The 20,853-nt window shown below is 43.7% G+C and overlaps 1 protein-coding gene across 2 annotated transcripts; it reads right to left on the bottom strand.

Moving 5' to 3' along the window:
* Positions 1-156: 156 nt before the first annotated feature.
* nadk2 (NAD kinase 2, mitochondrial) lies at positions 157-11,713 on the bottom strand. 2 transcript variants are annotated; one of them, XM_086187656.1, is made up of 12 exons: positions 10,901-11,713; positions 10,737-10,825; positions 10,532-10,620; positions 10,145-10,226; positions 8,564-8,647; positions 6,239-6,378; positions 6,007-6,100; positions 2,761-2,856; positions 2,099-2,154; positions 1,723-1,776; positions 1,118-1,241; positions 157-1,026 (listed from the first exon to the last, which is right to left on the bottom strand). In XM_086187656.1, the coding sequence occupies exons 1-12, from the start codon at positions 11,189-11,191 to the stop codon at positions 888-890; spliced, it is 1,338 nt and encodes a 445-aa protein (XP_086043782.1). In that variant the 5' UTR covers positions 11,192-11,713; the 3' UTR covers positions 157-887. The 2 variants fall into 2 exon arrangements, with proteins under 2 accessions (XP_086043782.1, XP_086043783.1); XM_086187657.1 differs by lacking the exons at positions 10,145-10,226; positions 10,532-10,620.
* Between the last annotated feature and the right edge of the window lie 9,140 nt (positions 11,714-20,853).

The following is a 20,853-nucleotide window of genomic DNA, read 5'->3' as shown; positions in this document are numbered from 1 at the left end:
CGTACCCGACCAACGTTTGACCTACAGGAAGCATCACGCCTCGTTACACCTGGAGATCTGTACAGCACACTTGATTCTTTGCTGACACATGTAGCTTACTTTCTGTAACTGTTGCAAGCTTAAAATTAAGTAAGGGCAAACAAATGGTGAACAATTAGTTTATTTCACCGTATACAGAAGGTAAATACTTTGTGCACATTTCAACAAATTCTGCATGAAGGCCCACACCAACAAGGTGTTCTAAAAGTATAAAGCAGTCGGTCTCGTGTCAATAAGAAACATTCTCAACAAAAGCACCGTTTCCCCCCGGTTGTTGTTCACAAGCTACTACAGTCCATCTCAAAAACACTTATTTAAAACCATATTAGTGTCGTTTGCTGTTGCCTTTTCAGTTGAAACCAATGGGTTGGACAAAGAGCAACAGACAGGATTTACATTTAACAAAAAAAGCACAAGCTGTCTTCAAGTCATGGCTCGATGTGTGGAGGCTTATGAAATCTCAACCACACATCGTTAAGTTTATTGACAAGCCACCACTTCACTCTACTGAAATCTAATCTGACAAATACCTGTAATTATTGTGCTGTCAGCCATTAAAGGGCTGATCTTCATCTCGTCTGTGGCTGAGAGTCAACGGAAGTTCGTTGAAGTCAAAGACAACACATCAGCTTCCAAGGACTGATAACTTGGTGACAGTGTGATGAAATGAAAAAGAAGGTACTTGATTTGGAAAATCACAATAAAAATGAAGACATTGATACTTTTTGTCAGGTATAAAAGTGTCCAAAACGTGGAGATGCTAAAAGCTGGCACTTCACTTAACCACATCCCTCTGATCAACGCTGATTCAACAGAAACCAGCAAATCTCATGTGATCCAGACTTGTTTCAGTTTTCCAGAACCACAGTGCGGAGCTGATCCTCCTCACTCATGCTGACTGTCGCTATGGCACCATCGTTGAACTCAAATGAGGTTCCGCCGTCCACCACCATGCAGGCATCCCAGCACCGCGAACGAACACACACCCTGAAGAGGAAGAGGTAACAGCTCAGACAATCACATCAGGGCAGCTCGAACTATTTCACTGTGGGTGTGATGCCAAAGAGCCGACACTGACTTGCTCGCGAAGCCTCTCTGTCGACTGCTGGAGAACACTCTGTTGACGATTGGCTCCCTGATGCTGAAGAACAAGCGTCTGTCCTCAGGACTGAACACAAGGGCCTCGTTGTATTCATCAGTAACTGAACACACACAGATTAAACAGGTTCCATAAAGAGACCATGTTAAAGAGACTGTTATGCTACTCGTGCACACCCATGATGTTACAAAGCCCCGAATCAGGGCAAAAGGGAGTGAACTCGTGGAGGAACCAGCACTCCTTCACTGCCTTATTGGAAATCCCTCTCTCGTCTGATTTCCATCAGTGTTTAAGACAGCAGGGCCTCCCACGAGTTCACTCTGCCTCTACACCATGAAGGACAGCACACAAAGCGAGCGCATTTCTGATGTTAGCTGCAAGAAACAACACACGTCTATCCATGCCCACCATCTGAGGACAGAACTTTCACGAGGTGGGGCTTCGAGAGACAGCGTTTCACACAGAAGGTCAAAAGGTCAAGTGCATGGACAGTATGAAAAAAAGAAACTGTGCTTTTCTGGTAGACAGACACCCAAAATTACAGTATAAACCTGATGTCAACACTAGTGGAATTATACACTCACCCTTTTCAATAACTTCACGACTCAGGGGAATATGAAGACCTGTTTGGTACTTTCCTGAAATAAAGACATTCTGTAGTTGTTAGATGGACCAAACAGCATCTCTGGAGACACCACTGACTTAGTAGTCCAATAAAGTTCATAGTGTCGGCAATGTCAATATCTGAGGAACTCAATATGACAGGTCAACTCCGCCCCAGTGAACATCAGCTGATTTATACACGTCACTCACCACCCGGCGATGCCTCTGATGAAGACAGAAGTCGACCGTCGAAACATGTCAGGTAAGATTTACAAACTACGCGTCTGATAACAGAAAAAAAAACTTAAACTATGACTGACTCAGGTTTCACTGAGATTTTAGTGTAACCCCACATACCAATTTTCAGAATCTCCTCCACTGCTTGTTCAGCAAGCTTATTGATGTTATATGACCTGCAGAAGTAGGAAGAGGAAAAGACAGGAGTTCAGAGGCTGTCATGAGCAAATAATCCCGCCAAGTCAGTTGTTCAATAAGAGGCAGCAGTAAATAAAGCATTTCTTCACACTATACTGACACTGTCCTCACTTCAGCAGCAGAAACACTTTCTTGGCTCTAAGCACTTTAGTGGCTCGAGGCACAGCACCAGCTCTCATCTCCATACAAAAAATGCTCCACGGTAACCAACTGGTAAGTGTACAACGTCACTCTACCAAAAGCAGAGATGAGCGAAACACACTTAACCCTCATGCCGGAGCTCAGTCCTTCCAAATCACATCCATAAAATCAAAGAGCAGCACATGCACGTATTCACCGTCCGTCTATACCCTCAACACACTCTTTCACTGCTCATTCGCACTCACACAAATGTCTGCTGCACTTCTAGAACTCATCATTCCAGGTGGCTACTTTCCTTGTTTACTCTAGCTCAGTGTTTTAAAGGAATAATGTAGGAACTAATTATTTTGAGAAAGCTGTTTGAGGCTCAACCACATCTTGCATTCTTTACACACCAGTAAATCATTTGAGGCAGGCTGAAAGTGGAGTATACTTATGCGCACCAGGCTTTGGATCCTGTTCCTGTGCAAATGCTGAGTCCGGAACTCTTCTGCTTTTCCCATGGACCATCATCCACGGATATCTCATAGTAGGAAGCCCTATGGAACAAGAGGTGGACATGAGGATTGAAAGATTTTGACTTTATCCTCTGGGGGACAGATTCCCCAGATGGGTGCTGAAGAGGTGAGCAGAACAGTAATGAAGCGTGCTGGGGATTAATGAGGTTACACCATGTACACAGTAGTGTTGCACAAAGAAAATACGAATAAAGTAGCATGCTACTACAGTGTTGAAGCTGATACAATACCAACCTTTATTAGTACAGATACATGACAGTCTAACAGAGCTTTCCTGTGCCAGGAGCAACAGCATCAGCAGGGCTGTGTGTGTGCTATGCTTGCCTGGAACAGCAGGACCCCTTTAGAAAATCTCCTGTTATCAGACACGAACACTCACGACAGGTGACAAACTAAAAAGACACAAAAGTAAGGGGTTGCTAATGCACAGCGGTCCCATCCTGGAGCGGGTTTCTGTGCTGTCAATTAACAGACTTACATGGAACTAATGGAGAACATGTCGACTTGACATTATTTCTGAATAAAAAAAAACCTGGAGGCTAGTGGTCCACTCCGATGATGCAAGATTCAGGCTGGACTGGCCGCTATCTTTTGGCTGATTGGTGGGTGAATGTAGCACTCTCTGCACGTGAGGGTTCGGTGTGTGTTTTCGTTTTGTTCATCTGTGTATCCATGAGAAGGACGGCATGGCAGCTTATTTATTATGCTGCCTGATAAGTCCTCACTGTCCTGCCAGTGGTTACGGAGCACTCTGTGTTTAAATTTCCTCTGTGGCCAGCAGCACTTAAAGGTGTCCAAGGACATGTGGGATCCTCATGTTCGATTGTCATTTCCTTTGTGAATTTTTCTACACCAAAATTAAGCTTTTTATACAAAAAGGCATCACAAAAGGCTGGAAAAGGAAGTCATACTAAAAAATAAACAGCTGGATGAACATTTTGCAAACTAATCAGGTTAAATGATTGGGTATTAAAAAAAGCATCTTAGAAAGCCAGGGTTTCTCAGAGGTAAAGCCTGGCAGAGGCTCAACGATCTGTGAAAAACTGGATCAACTATTCCAGTGTAATGTTCCTCAATGTAAGATTGCAAAGAATTTGAATATCCCATCATCTACATTTCATGACATTTTGAAAAGACTGAGAATCTGGACCCACCTCAGGGCCCAAATATCCCAAGCATCCAAAACTGACTGTCAGCTTTGCCCTTCTCTCCAGATTCTCTAAATGCTTTGCTGATGTTAGGAGTCGTACACAATGGGACATTCAAAGACTTTGCAACTTTACATTAAGGAACATTTTTCTGAAACTGACACCTGTCCCAAATTTTTGAGACGTGTTGCTGCCATTGAACTCAAAATGAGCTAATATTTTTCATGAAATAGAACATTTTTCACTTTCAACATTTTCTATGTTTTCTGTGGTTTATTTTGATCAAAATATGGGTTTATGAGATTTGGAAGTCATTGCATTCTATTTTTATTTACATCGTAGAGATTAGATGGAACCTGGAACGCTACCACACAAGTAACCCTAGCGTGAGGGGCTACATGCAGAGGCTATGGCAAGGCAAGGCAATTTTATTTGTATAGCCCGTTTTCACAAACAAAAATCTGAGAAACCTCAGGGTTAGCAACAGAGGAGGGATCGCTCACCAGGAGGGACAGACGTGCAGGAGATGTTGGTACAGACAAGACAACAGTTTACAATGCAGAATGTGGGAAACACGGAAATGTTAATAACAGCTGAAGGAGGAAGCATGGGAAACACGGATGCTTCAAAGCCTAACATCTAGGCTGACAAAGACAACTTCTGGCCCAGTTTTCCAACATCCAAAAATTGTCACCTTCTTAAAATAATTGCATGTCATTTTTTGACCATTTTTTTCTTGCATAAAACAACTTCTTATAATGTGTTGTCTTGAGTTATTTTGTTTTTTGTGTTTTCTGAAAATTTGGAAAAATGACTTAGAAAATTTAATTTAAGAAGGCGAAAAAATGGCAACTGCTATCACAAGTAGAGATTGATGAGGTATAATGAACATGTTAAGGACAGGGACAGCCAGAGCAACAGGTCAGAGAGCTGTATCATGATCCCATACTCGGAGATTGGGTACCAAGAGCCACGGACAACAACCCTTAACACAGGGCCGACTGATCTGAGAATGAACATCATGACCAAGCTGGACACCTGACCCCCCACAAAAGCACCCTCTGGAAGTCTGCATGAAGATGGAGATGCAGCACTGCAGACTATCACCACTAGAACCCTAACTGAGACCAAGGAACTGATGTACACCACAGCAACAATGGTAATAGAGATGCTTGGCTACAAGATAAACACCATGAGCCACAAAGACCATCACCCCCCATGAAGGAGCCTGGAGGACAGGGCCACATTGAGAGAAGTTAGTTTGCTTTCAGCACTACAGAAAGGTAGGAGAAGAAAGGAATGCCAAGGATGTACAGCAAGCCGTCTATACCTTAGCACTGGTGACTGCAAAGCAAAGACTCATACTTATGGCTACCTGCCTGAAGACACACACTCAGTGGCACAGCAATAACACCAGAAAAGATCCACCCACGGCTGAGACTGAACAAGACTGGAAGAGCACGCAGGAGAAGGAGGCATCACACAACACTGATGCTCAGTCGCTGCAGGACCTAAGAGCACACCACAGCAATATCCCAGAACTAGATCCAGTAACCATCTCCAAGGTACACATCCAAGATGTGAGTCAGTCTTGATCATGAAGGACCCCCAGAAAGGCAAAAACCTGCCTATGCACAAGATGGAAGTTCCTTGGAAGGCATCATAGTGACTAAGATGAAGAGGCACATGGTATGATTCTGAATCCATTCCTCCATGGGTTTATGATTTTGGTTTCTACTGATTGTTCTTATGATCTAACAAATAGCACCATGTAACCAATAGGGATTTTCAACTGGAATATTTCATTCATCTCGATCTGGGATTTATGATTAAAGCATTCCACTTTTTTGAGCGGTGTATATTATTCCATCATGTTTCCTGACATTTCAGGTTTTTGCTGTGGTGCGGTTTTAGTATCAGTATGGAGGTACTTTATGTAGGTATTGCATCAACACTGCCACACAGACACAAGTACAACACAATGCCATGGAGTTAGGGGCATCGACCTGAATGACAGAGCTACCTAGAGGACAGAGACTCTCCGATGAAGATTTCATTCAGGCTTCTGATAGGGAGGAGACTGGGCTTAGAGATGCTGTCATGTAGTGTTCCTGTCCCTGAGAAATAATACAGAATTAATCACTTGAGAACAGAAGTGAGGCCAATCCCAGCACAATAAAGTCAATCTAATCCTAATCCACAACTGCATGTCAATACAACAACCGGTGGTACATAAGAACCGACAGGGGTCCTACTCTGCTGGCTCTCCATTGTGGTGATGCGGTGGGCTTGGTTGTGCTGCTCCAGGCTCAGCTGCTGCTCATGCAAATCTACTGGAGTTGGATTAATTCCTGTGCCTTCTAGGTGCAGCCGGATTCTCTGACGCCACAGCCACCTGAACACAGCAGAGAAAAGATGAGTACTACAACTCTTAAAAGTCTCTCATCAGATATGTTTGTAAAAATGTACTTTAAAATGGCTAGTGTTACAGTAACCGAGTTAACAACGTATCTTTGTCCACATTAGGGCTGAGTAAAATGATTACACACATCAGACAAAGTCCACTGTTCATGGTTATGTGCCATCTTAATGGTCATGTTTCAGATCTACACTTCTGCCAGTCAGTTTACATTCTTCTACACAGGCCGTCTGAGGGCACTGCAGCATAAACAAAGAGCCAACCGGGAGCCCGACCCCAACCAGCTGGAACAAATGAGGTGCTCATTCCTAAAAGAGTCATTTGGATGTGGTTTGGTTTTGACAAATCGGACATGGATGCAAAAACTGTACTTTGCATCACAGAGCTTTTTAAAAAGGTCCACAAGATTCATATCAAACAGTATGGGGAAAAAATAAATCTATAAATATCAGCCTCTAAAGCAGCGGTCGCCAACAGGCGGATCGCTGGCCGGATCTGGACCCACACACGTCACCTCCAGACCCAGAAATTGTAAATAAATATAATAATAATGAATAAAATGTTTTGACCAAGCAATTTTTACAGCTTATGTTTCTAAAAATGTTAAACACATTAAATAAACTGAGCTCTGCAGCACGAGCTCAGTGGGACTGGTGCGCGCTCATGCTGCAGACCTTACGCTGCGATTGACTGAAGGAAAAAGTGTGCGTTAGTTGAGAGGGGAAGGAAAGACAATTCATTCATGGTTCAAGAGAAAGATGCCGTGTTGGAAGAGGAGTGAGGGAGACCGTGAGAACCGAACATTTAAAGACGAGTGCACGCACTCATGTTTATCCTCCACGCAGCACTGAACCCGCGAGCCTGATATGCTCCCAGACGGTGGCGCTTGTCAAAAGCACTTCAGCATTTTATTTTGAGGGAGCACAGGTCTTTCATCAAGCTCTCAGGTTTTAATTTGTACTGTTATGTGCAGCTGAATAGCAAAACGTTTACTTGAAACAGAAAAGGATTTTGTCACATGTTTAATGTTGATGTAGAAATGACAGATATTTGAGCTATTATTGAATGCACTTGAAGACCTACAGTATGTGGCCCCCTGCTGGACAAAATGTTTAAAGTTATTGTGGAAAAAACAGACAAATACTGTTGAAATATTATTGAAATGTGGGCTACTTCATTTGATCTGAAAGTTCATTCTTGACCAAACAGACACTGATACAACAAGCTTCAAGTCTACTTCCACTGGCTAAAGATGCCACTGAATCATGACGCAAACTTGGACTGCTGGCTAGCATGCAGGCATCACCTATCAGGGAAATCAATGCTCATAACAAAACTGCAATCGGCCTCCAGACCCAAGCTTGAAGACTTGGACCCATTAGAATTTTAATTGGATACCCCTGCTCTAAAGTATGGAAGTAAGTGCTCAAATGAAACCCCAGAATCAGAAGTTGCATGCAGCTTTCGCCAGTGGAACACCATGCGATAAAGAATCACTAGGACTGGGGGAGATAAAGCTACAATTACAATGCACGACTACAAAGACATGGCCCACAGTTGAGAAAAGGGGGTTTAATGCAAAGCCCCAAACCCTGCACAGGCCACAGCAGTAGTACACACAACCGCACAGCAACAGATACGATTGGTTTTGATCTTTGAAATTCTTATTTTAGGCCTGGGATTTATTTTTTGCAACCATATTTATGAAGGGTTTTCTATTCACCATTGATAGATGTTATGTATAGATTGAAAATTTGCACTGAAGTTGTAAACAAAATGAAGAACATAACCAAATATGAGTACATGCCTTTCATTTGTTGAGAATATGATTTGAAATAGGCCCTTTTCCTTGGTGATTTTATACAAATTGATTCACTGAATTTGAAGACCATTTGCTATATCATATGTACCCTTTCAAGACATGAGATTACATTTTGGAATCAGAAATATCAGTTATACTGCAGAGCACACAGATTTAAAATAACCTTGAACTGGAGAACCAAATGGCAATTGAGAAATACGTTTGATATTTTGCCCAGCCCCATTTGTAGGATGCACCCAATCAGCGAGAAACACTTGATGGAAATAAACAGGGGGAGGAGCAGCAGCAGCAGGCTCACCAGAAGAAGGCAACATTCACATTCTTGCTGCCTACACTCACCTGAACTCACCACGACAGAGTTTCTTCAGAGCCTCTGGGAATTCATGAGTGTACCGTACAGGCAGACACAAATGACCTTCTGACCTTTAGTTCAAAGAAAAAAATACATAAAGAACTCAGGCAAATACAAGAGAACTGTAACATCTGGATTAAAAACAGTGTTTGAGATTGGTGCCCTGGCACTAATATGACCAATGTACAACTTCTTAGTGTTTGCAAAGCAGGAGTGAGAGTAAGTGTATTACGTTACATTAGTCTGGAGCCCAATTTAGCACGAGCACAGCCGAATGTGATTTAGAGTTGAATCACGCCATAATCACACAGAACTGAAATCAAACAAAGCCTGACATTCATGAGCACTAGTATGAAACTGTTCAAAGTCAAAATAATGTACCAGATTCATATTTACATATCTAATACTAAATATTACTTGAGCAGCCTGATCTTGAAAGGAAGGAAACAAGCTTCTCTGGATTCTCTCCAAAGGCTGCTTCTCCTGCTGTGAACCTTCAGTGACTGACAGCATCTCATGACTGTAACAATACACCACAACACTTACGCTGTGGTTGTGTAAAGCACAATGGGAAACTGCAGGCAAAGAAGATGGAAATGTTGCTTTACTGCATGTTTGCACCTGTTGAACAGGAAGTGTGGTCCAGGGTCTAAGAGCAGAGAATGCTGCATTGTGTAAAGCCACTTGAGGCAGATTGCATTTGTGATTTTGGGCTTTATAGTACTATTTGATGACTGATAGCGTGCTAATTGCTTCAGTTATCAAAAAAAGTCATCCTCATGCAAGATTGCCTCCTAACAACTAAAACATCTTGTTCTTTTCACCCTCAGCTAAACTCCAGGTACGCCACAATGTCTGCTCATTCTTTCCATCGCCAAGGCTTCCACTGGTACAGCTCTTGTATGTTGATGCATTTGCTTTGCAACCTCTGCCAGTCTATGTTTCAGTCACCTTATCATCCAACATTGGCACTGATCTCATTTTTCCTCTGACGTAGTACTGCAACTGACCAGAGTAAACAGGCTGCTTCCTGCTTACACCCACAAGCACAGGTCCCATGAAAGCTAAAGGCTGACATAGAGATTCTCAGGTGAGTTGAAACAGACATCAACTCATTCTGATGTGATGCACCAACTCTTGTGTGGAAGGAGATTGTTTTAGTTTCAGAACTCTGGTTTAAGACCTCATTAGCGTGGATTAGCCGTGACAGTAGAAGTTGATGATGGCATGAAACACAGGCAAAAAGGAGAGAGGAGCAACTGTGCTACCTGCTCCCAGAAATGACACCAAAACTCTACACAGAATGTTTTTCTTGTCATTCAGTTTTAGGGGCTGTGTCCAACTCACATAGCAGCAAATGAATCCCTGACTACCTCACCAGAGATGTACTGTATGCCTCTTCAGGACTGATGAGTTTATATTATGAGAGATAATTGGACAAACCTATTAACTGGTTGGCCTCCAGTTGAAACACCAAGTTAAAATCACTACCCAGTGCTTATAGAACATCATGTGTCCCCCTAAACAAGCCCATGTCCAGCCCAAACAACTGCCTCACAATTGTTTACCTCTCAGGATCCGTGTTTACGCCAACAACTGGTTTGTCGTTGCTTAAAACCTTACTGGCAACAAGTAGCATTGTCCCATCACCTAACAAAACAAACTGCAGTTAGCAAACTTGTATTGTGTATTTGTTGTCTGAAGCCTTTGTTTATGTGACTTTTGACCCCTACATTGAATAAGTTAAAGCCCCATCTGTTCTGTTTGTCAGACCTGAACAAAAAAAATTATGTATAAAGATGGTTCTTCTTAAGTCAATGGCACACAAACATGTATATTTTCAAGGAAGATTGTTAGGAACAGACCTGACAGATGTATAAAACACATTCAATTTAGCAAAAAAGGATAATAAATGTCTACAAAACCAAAACGCCCCAATAATCCAACATTCCCACCTCCAGCAGAGATAATGGCATCTGCCCACTGCACAACGTCTTTGTCATACTCTCCTCTCTTCACCACTCGCACTTCAATGCCTTCTTTCCTGTACACACATAATTAAATAGACTCCTTTACAAAATGTGTCTGTGACAACAGCAAAGAAGGACACTTTCTCCATCTCCAGCTGTCATCACTCTCTTATGATGGGCCACATCTTACCGCAGGCTTTTCACAATATGTTCCACATTGTTGGTGTGGATGTTGTGTCTCTCCAATAAACCGCTGTAGCTGGAGCCCTTCATAGCAAGCTGCAAAAAAACAAAACGTCAAAAAATGTGGTATACTGTGTTTATGTTAGGCTGTGACTGAAGTGACAGTCGCACCAGCTGCTTTAGGTCCTCTTCTGAGAGTCCAGCATAGCGATACCGCTGCTGCTCAAACTCATATCGCGTAGTCTTCGTAACCACGGCGACCTTTCCGGGTTTGAATCCAGATTTTGGCTTTGATGAAGATTTGAGTATAGAAGTGTGGAAAGGGCGGAGCAGGGTGAGACCCGCGGCGTGGTTCCCAAAGCACACCAGGTTAACCACGGAGCGGGGAGTCATTCTTAAGAGTGGAAACCCCATCAATTTAGCTAAAAGTCCGCCGACAAGGTGTGTTGAATGATGCCCCATGTTCAGTTCATGGCCAGGTGTGGTTGCTGGTCATGATTAAAAGTCGGGGCGAGAAAGTGACTCGACACACATCCGACAGTCATGGAAGGTCACCAAGTCCACCGAGCTAGTTCCTGGCTATTCATTTAGGTGACCTGTTTCGTGTTATTGGTATCCAAGTTGAATGTTAGCTGGATAGCATGATATGAGGAGGCTCAGTCGCTTGTTAGTTAATTTAGAATCAACACTGTAGTTATCCGTCTATCTCTAACATTATTTTGTAAGATTAAAGCTAACTTTAACGTCCGTAGTTAAGCTTGCAAGCTAAAAGTTGCTAGCTGCTTGCTTAAAAGTCCCAGCGAAATGTCCCATATCATACATCCTGACTAGCTGTGTTCTTATCAGTGACCAAGTCCACCCGTGTCCGACTCCACGCTCCCAACAGCCTCCAGAACACGAGGGAAGAAGCACGAGGATAAGAATCCTAATGACTGAACAAGAAAAAAATAACACAACAGCACGGAACGTTCTTACGTTTCACGTACACACTCGGTACTTACTCCTGATTGGCTACGGGATTGGTGACGTATGGTCTTGGTGCATTTGAAGACACACGAAGGAACAGGAATCCATAAAATCTGATTTGTTCTGTAAATAATCCCAAATATTGACATTAAAATAACCTAGATCATCAAAAAGGAAGTTATTCTTTTCCTAACTGCACTTTCTTTCCTACAAGTGTTACCGGGATGTTGACCTTTTCTTTTTCCATGGAAAGTTTTGATTCCATTGCACTATGCCGCTCTCAAATAAAAGAACACACCAGCAGTGCCTGTTGTCACACTGAATTGAATAAAGTGGACGGACAGAGTTGCAATCAAAAGTGATAGGTGACAAGAAAGTAATAAGAAATTTAAGTAGCGGGGCAGGCTATGTCTATGGGGAGGCCCATCTGATGAGACTGAAAACTCCCTTTCTATATGACACAGATAATATTTCCATCCTCACATTTTTTAAACCATTATCAGTAAATCTGAAAAACAGGATTGATTTACCAAATAGTTGTGAATTACATTTTTGTCATTTACTCACTGAATTGACTGATTTGAGTAAAACAGACAATAGAAATAAGAACAGTTTCATTCTTGACGTTTGCATGAAACAGATTAAGTGAACTAGTTTAAGAAAAGCTTACATCATAAGAGTAAATACATATATTAACCACAGACAGCAATTCAACATTTCAGTGGAGTCCAATTCAATGTTTACCTGCTAAATGCGCTAAAATCAACACTGATATACATCCAACACAACATAAAAGGTGCTTTTAGCATATTACATTGTGCTAGTATAGATGGCAACACATATAGCTGAACAGTCAAATACTAAAGCCTTCCTGGTTATCAAAACATCTGGAAACATGTATTTAGATCATAATAGAAAAGGATTGATTGCACTCCTGAAATAGGCAAAACATGAAAGTAGTCGTCAGCACAGATTTTCAGTACTACGAATGACCACAAGAGGGTACTAGACCCATAAAACATATGTCAGTTCCAAAGGTGTATCGTAAAACAGGAGCACAGTAGCAACTCATAAGACACAAGAAGCAGACAAGGAGAATAAAACATATTTGGCTAAGCAGGGCAGAAATTACAAGCACCAATAGAATCTGCATCGAATCTCTTCTTATAATTTGATAAGTCCTAATTTTCATACAAAATCAAGTGAAAACCAGAAGTAGTGTCTTATATCACACAACGAGGACTTGATTGTATACAACCTCGGCAACCCTCATGTTGGTGATAAATGCAATGACACAGCATGCAGCCTTATGTGCTATGTCTCCTCCTCTCTTTCCTCTCTGTCCTCCTGAATGTGTCATATATAAATCACACTCATACGTGTTACTAACTCCTCTTCTTCTCCCCACATCCCAGATCTGTTTGTATGATGAGCCAACTTTGGGATTTTAACATGCATGTATGTATGTATGTATTTTAACATGTATGTAGCGCTTTTCTACCTTAGTGTCACTCAAAGCGCTTTACAGTGTCGTCTCATTCACCCGTTCTCTCACACACACACACACACACACACACACACACACACACACACACTGATGGTGGAGGCTGCCATGCAAGGCACCAACCTACTCATCAGGAGCAATTATGGGTTCAGTATCTTGCTCAAGGCCACTTTGACATGGTCACCGGGGTCGAGGATTGAACCAGCGACTCTTCAGTTGCTAGACGGCCACTCTACCCCTGAGCCATGCCGCCCATCCTGGCATACGCAAGTTTTTCTTGCATAAACAGCATTGATACATGAGGCCCCAGGTCTACCAGTCCCAGAACAGTCTACAATCAGCGCCTGGACTTTGGCCAGCAGAGTCACCGGGGGGTCCACAAAGGAAAGCCGATGCCACAACATGGAAGCAGCCAGATTGTTGATTATTAAAACACGACCCCTTAAAGACATTTTTGGAAAAATCCACTTCCACTTTTTAAGTCTCCCCTCCACTTTCTCCAGAACATTGGCTCAATTCTTCCCAACAGTATCCTGATCACCTAAGTGAACACCCAGATACTTGATCCCTCCTCCCCTCCAAATGAGCCCCCCAGGTAGTTTGACCACTGGAGCTCATCTCCCACCTGCAGAGCTTCACTTTTTCTCCAGTTAACTTTGGCTGAAGAGATTTCACCAAAACACTGAGCACTGTAAGTCAAAAAATTTGAAATCTTTTGAAAAGTTGAATCTTAGCAATAAGACCTGAGCCGAACCCAAAACCTTCCAGCGTTTGCCAGAGACAACCATGTTCGACCCTATCAAATGCTTTCTCTTGGTTGAAAGAAACAAGATCAAGTTTTGCACCCAATAATCTGGGGCCTCATGTATCAATACTTGCGTGGATCTCATACTAAAAAAACAGGTCGGTGGTCGCAAGAATCCCGAGCAGTGCCGGCCAGACAGGTGGGGGTCAGGGAGAGGGGCAACTGACAGAGTTTGAGCAGCGGGTGGCGGCAGTCATGGGCAGCACCTCTGTGGGGGGGGGGGGTTGTCGCCACCACCCACGCTGACTCCAAGAGCCTGGAGGGTCAGTGGCAACTCCATTTCTTAGCAACATTTCCACCTGCTTTGCCATAGATGCAAACGCAACAAATACACAGAATCAGACATTAAATAAACCAATATGTTTAATAGAAATTGATCCGTCAGACATGCTGCCGACGTGCAGCACCCCTGCCGGCTCCCACGCCAGCCTGTCCACCGGCTCAGAGACATCCACCAGGACCAGCGGTATTCGGGCCAACCCGTCCCCCGGCCCCAGCACCAGCACCAGGCCGACAAGCGGCGGAGGGTCCTCCAGCCCACCTGGACCCAGCGGCGCATCCTCCAGCCCACACAGATCCAGTGGGAGGGTCCTCACACAGGCGGTCCTGCAGTCTCAGGAGGACATTATTAGGGGAATAACGGGGACAAGTCAGCCTCTCCAGGCCAGAGCCAGCAGACATGTTGGTGTTTGAGCCACCACGCTCACCACAAACACCCCCCACAGACCACAGAGCAGTGACAACTAGTAAGACTAAATCAAAATAAACATATAAATCAAATAGGGAAAAAAGGCATAGAATAAAGAAATTTAGAAAGAAACTCCCACAGCAAACACACTTTCACACTCCTGCTCAAACAGAGAGAGAACCAAAAGTGACACCACTATGAGCAGAATGTGTTCATTCCATTCTATGGCCCTACTCTGCCAGAAGTGTTCCCTGGGTCTGCTAGTGATCTGAGCTGAAAAATAGCAATCGTGGGGCATCAGGCTGAGTGATAAAAACTGTAACTACGGGCGACAGGCTTCAGTTTGTGTCCCCAGGAGAAAAACCTTGTTTTTTGCTGGAGGAATCCACTGTTGCTGGATCTGAAAAGCACTGTCAGGATATTGTCAAAGCAGATTCTATTGGAGGCACTGGGTGCTTCAGACATTGTGACTTTATAGGGCCCTCTGCATCTTTGAAGTTTTTGTCAACTAGTCCATGACACCTCCGTGGGGCTTGACATTAAAACCAGCATCTTGGAACTGCAGCTGGTTTTGCTGTCAAGCCCCACGGAGACAAAGCATCTTTGATCTCTCTTAAAAAAATGTGTGAATATCCTGTGCTCCCTTTTGGCCTCTTGCCTAGTCCCAAGAAGAAATTTGTGCCGCTACCAACCAGGGAACACCTTACAGATGCAACCAGATCTCTTCCTCAGTTCTGAGCATTGGTGCAGTGCTAACTGCATCTGTCTGATTGTTGTGTGTGGCTCTTTATATCCCATTGTGAGATACTGAAATGAATGTTGTCATGAAGTATCTCACCTGACTGCCCTCCTTGCCATGGAACAAGGAAGGGGTTTGCTCATGAAAAATGAGGAGATCACATTATGTGAGGCTCTCATCGTACCTTGAAATTCTCCAAGCCATCAAATCATAATGTGACCTAACAGTCAAAACAACTACTGGTGGTCAAAAAAAGAATTGCTCATTAAAACAACTTCCTTGAGGTGCTGGCCATGCATGCGTTGAGTTTTAGGCTGATTGCATGTATGTTTAAAGAGGTAATCAACAGAAAGGCATATACATAGGCAAACATACCTACAGAGATTCCTTTATTATCCAATTATAGATGTGTGTATTATTTTCTAGATTGGACTGGTAACATTAAATCAAAAAAAGGTATTTAGAATTGCACAAATTCTGTAGTATCAGCACTGAATATCACATCTCTGGAATTGCAATATTCCTAGTTTGGATTGCTGATTTTGAGTTTGCTGTTCTTGTTTTTGTCATGGACTCTTACATCCTGGTTTCTGCAGTGTTTCAAATTAATCGTTGGCTTCCCTTGGTATGCATGTCTCAATCCTATCGAGCTCCTTCTCTGCCCATGTGTTTCTCCTCCTGGTTCTTGTTGTGTCACCAGGGAAGTTTGTACATCATTTTAGTTTGCTGTCTCAGACAGGTGGACCACGGTGTCAAGAGCAGAACACAGCTGGATTAAAGACTGGACCTAAATACTGAGGAAAAAAACTGTAGTGCATCGTGGGAAATAGTTGGATGTAATTAAAGCTGCTGCACGAACAAGCCTACAGAAAGCTGCAAAGTAGTCAAGGGCAAACATGGGGAAATGATGAAGTGAGTGTTTAGCTGTAAATAGGCACTATTAATACAACTGAATTCAAACTCTTCAGTGAAATACTGAGAGGAAAGGAAATTATATCCACAGTGGGCCAGGGCTGATTTAAAGTTGACTATTTCCACCAGCATTACATAAACACCCGTGATATTTGATGGGAAAGTTGCAGCTCATGGAATGAAAAGATAATTTCACACAGTTTGATAACTTGGATAACATCCAGAGTAGACCCTTCATGGAAGAGAAAACAAGGAATCTGCTACCCAGCCTGAAGGGGCCCCACCCTGGAGCCAGGCCCGGGGTAGGGGCCTGTTGGCAAGCGCCTGGTGGTCGGGCCTTAGCCCATGGGGATCCAGCCGTGCCCAGCCCGAAAGGGATACATGGATTTGTCTTCCTGTGGACCCACCACCCGCAGGAGGTTATGTTATCAGTACAAGTTACAGTGGTGATTCAAGTTAAAGGAGAGCCACCTTCTCAGAAAGGACAAGTCTGACTTAAGCCCCAACACTCCTCCCTCATCTGTTAATCTTGCTTTGTCATACACCCCTCAGCTTGAACGTTTGACAAACTGAGAGTTGACATCGGCTGCAAAGTCCAAAACATTGAGGCTAAGGAGTTAAAGGGCAAGCCAGACTTGTGGTTACGTCTGTGGGTTTAAAAGGTAAATAAATGCTAATTCACTGTACTTAAACATTCCGACACCCATTTCTGTTTTCCATTTGATTAGAATTGGCTACAAACATCTACAGAAATACTTTTCATTCATTTTTGTGAAAATGACCAGGGAATAGTATTTGTAAAAGGCACTGTGACCTGATTGGAGGGGTATTCTTCACTAATTATTTTCAGCTTCATCTGGGAATATTTTTCCATACAGTGAGGTCACTTATTACAGCACAAGCTCTACTTTTTTCTGCTAATTGTGGTGTGTCATTTACTCTGTGGAATTACCTCAAACTATAACACATCCCGAGTGAGCTGATGTGTAGCATTTAAAAGTGTTTCTTGTTTTCCTCAGAAACATTCATTTTATTCATCGAATTCATCAAGCAAGCAAACATAGTGACCAAAGGAAGGCAAGGATGTAAAAAGACAGGAGAGGAGAGGAAGCTATAGAACTTGAGGTGATGGATCATTCCTCAGGCGCATACTTCTGTGGTGATTTTCACAATAAACCTTGACAAAGTTTTTCATGTATTTGGGCTTTGCCTGAAACTGTGTCACAGGGCTAACAGGCTAATGGGAGGGCTATTTTCAAAATTATCGTCTTAGTTTTCCTCTCTTCTTCATTTTCTTTCTCTTTTGATGTCTGCCCTCCCTTCTTAACTAATTAAAGTTTTGCACAGGAGAGACACTCCCTGCATACTCTGAGCACTGCAATCTAGAGCTTGAGCTCATTGTCTCTCTGATCTCCTGACACGCTGAAGCTCCGGCTTTCCTCTCCGCTCCACTGCTGCCTCACGCACGCTAGGTTTACCCTCAACTCTGAAAAGCAGAAGCCGGTCAAACCAAGTAAGTGACAACTTCTCCCTGCCTTGTACTAAAACGCATAGGGGTCCTACTTTTTAGTTGTTTGGTTGTTTGGTAGATAAGGAAATTTCCTGAAGCAAAGAACTGGATTGATCTAATTCATTAACAAGAGGAGTATTTGAGACAGAATGCAAACAAGAACCTGGTTAGTGTCAAGCATGATTTCATACGTCCATGACTAATTGCTTTTCAAATTGGAGGGGTAGCCGATTTGTATTGCTTTCTTCATACTAACCCCCCATAATGTTCAATGTGAGATAAAATCTTTTCGGCACTATGGTTGGGGTTTGGTGCCAAACAAATAAACCTGACTTGACGGACCAAAGTTCTGTCCTGACTCTGTCCAAGTAGAGCAGGTCCAGCACCTCCCTCCTTAATGAACCTCCACCCAACAATTCTCCATCAGCAGCACATCCTGCAACAGCAGCCACCAGAACCTTCCTTTACCAGCAGGAAGGTGGAGCAGATCCAGGATCAGTGGGGACGGAGAGAGAGCAGGAGAGCAGGACAGAGACAGAGAATGGAGGAAGACAGAGAGCCAGAAGGAAAGACAGGGACAGAGATAAAGAGAGAGAAAGGCGGAGAGACTGATGGACAGAGACAAAGACAGAGAATGGAGGAAGACAGAGAGACAGAAGGAAAGAGGGAGAGAAAGGAGGAGAGACTGATGGACAGAGACAAAGACAGAGAATGGAGGAAGACAGAGACAGAAGGAGAGAGAGGGACAGAGATAAAGAGAGAAAGGAGGGGGAGCGAATTTATATTAATGTTAATGTTTGTACAGTACTGACAGTATTAGTTCTAGTAGTATTCATATTCGCACTAACAGTGATACTAAGGGTGGGAGCCTGAGCCTCTTCATGTCTGCAGCCTCCTCCAGCAGGAGTCTCAAAGAAACTACCCAAATTCAATGATTATTCTCATGATTTATTTTGCAGCAATATTTGTTCCAGCAGCTGCATCAGCCAGGTTTTTGGGAGGTGAGGAAGCATAAGGAGTCGGGAAGAAGTTGTTAGTAACATGCATGTATGAATGAGTACATGAGGACAGAGAGGAAGAGAGAGAAGCTCAGTGCATCAAGGGAGATCCTCCTGCACAGCAGCAAATCTAGCTGTAAGCTTGATCAAAGGTCTTAAGTCTGCTCTTAAAGCTAGAGAGGGGGTCTGGGTCCTGGACTGAAACTGGGAGACGGTTCCACAGGAGGGGAGCCTGATAGCTGAAGGTTCTGGCTCCATTCTACTGTTAGAACTCTAGGAGCCAGCAGGAACCCTGCATCCTGGGAGTGAAGGGTTCTAGCTGGATCATAGGGGACTAGGAGCTCTGGCAGGGATGAAGGAGCCTGATAGCTGAAGGCTCTGGCTCCATTCTACTGTTAGAACTCTAGGAACCAGCAGGAACCCTGCATCCTGGGAGTGAAGGGTTCTAGCTGGATCATAGGGGACTAGGAGCTCTGTCAATATCATCCATATTGTTTTTGGCTGGATTCAGATTCATTCAAGTCTATCTTTCATTTAAGTCTATCTTACAGATCACTTTTGCTCACTAGTATCTTTCCGCCTGTCTGGTCTGACTATTTGAGAGTCAAAATCCAAAATTCCTATTTTGTGATTTCGAAAGTCCAGCTGAAGTAATATGAGACTTCTAAGAGTGTGTACCTTCCATTATTTATTATGGTATGGCACATCATACACCACGACTACTTCGTAAGACCAGAGGACATTTATGCCAGGCTCAATTATAAACAGATTAGTACCCTTTGTAGTCGTCTGCTTTATTTCCAGTCAAAGAGAGAGAGAGAGAGAGATGGAGAAAGAAAAAGAAAAAGAACAAGACCTTTGTCAGATTTTCCGAACTTTGCTTTGAAAGTGGACATTTTCTACAATCAGAATAAATACACAATATGAAGTGGACAACCTCTTAAACAACCTCCTAAACTTATTTCTACTGGAAAGAGTTTCTGCCATGGTTGGAGCACAAGTGCAATGCCTGCATCTGAGGGGCCATGGGTTGTATGATGATGAAGTATCAATTTTAACATTGATTGGATGACTTGTTGTTTTGATCATCTTAGAAATGACAGACATACACAGTCCTTGGATTAGTGGTTACCAAATTTTTTAAATCAAGCACCGCTGGTGTAACTGGAATTATTTTACCCCCCCCCCCCACCTCCTACCTATTCTTATAGAATTGTTATGCCAGATCAAATCTGCATACTGATTATACAAACATTCAAGAATTAAAAAAAAAAATCAAAGATACAACTATAGGTAATTCATATGTTAAGGTTGAACATGATATAAACATTGCTTAGCTAATGATCCCATACCACTTTAAAATCATTGATGGAAAAGAAGCTGTACCAATTTAACTCACATTGAATGTAACTTGAAAATACAGTATGTGGATCACCTGGCCGGTGCTCTTGGGGGGGGGTGGTCCTCTTTCCGGCGTGGTGGTTGGGCTGGGGTTGGTCGAGGGCCTTGCTGCTGTGCGGTGGATCGCTCGCTGGCGGTTTCACTAAGTCTGAGGTGCCCTGGACCGTATCAGCATCTATGGAGTACTCAGCCCCTGTATGGAAGAAGATGAGAGTATGATTGTTTTGTTCGGGGGTGGCGGTCCTGGGCGTGCGTGCCTTCGACTCACCCCGACAGGCGGGCTGGGCCTCTTGGGGGAGTGGGGGGTCCTGGCTGGCTGGCTGGTGGTGCCCTATAGCCTGAAGCCCGCCTGCTCTGGGGGGGAGGGGGAGAACAGGGGATGGGTGGAGGGGATGGGGATCGAGGGTTGGGGGGGGGGGGTAGCTCTGTACGGGGGCGGTGGGCCTGGTCGTTGTGGTGGGCTGTGGCTGCCCTGCCTGGGTGTGGGTGGGTGTCGGCCTCACCGCTGGCGGACCTCTTGGGGGGCTCTGGTCGGGTCTCGGGCTAGAGGGGCCCTATGCCCCTGGGCTCTGCTCATGCTGTGGGGGGGGGGGGGGGGTGA

Source organism: Aulostomus chinensis, chromosome 19, assembly GCF_037954235.1.
Source record: "Aulostomus chinensis isolate RoL2024-O1b breed Wild chromosome 19, RoL_Achi_v1.0, whole genome shotgun sequence".
NCBI classification, from domain to species: Eukaryota; Metazoa; Chordata; class Actinopteri; order Syngnathiformes; family Aulostomidae; genus Aulostomus; species Aulostomus chinensis.
The sequence above is the reverse complement of the archived record's forward strand: the minus strand, read 5'-3'. Positions and strand labels throughout refer to the sequence as shown.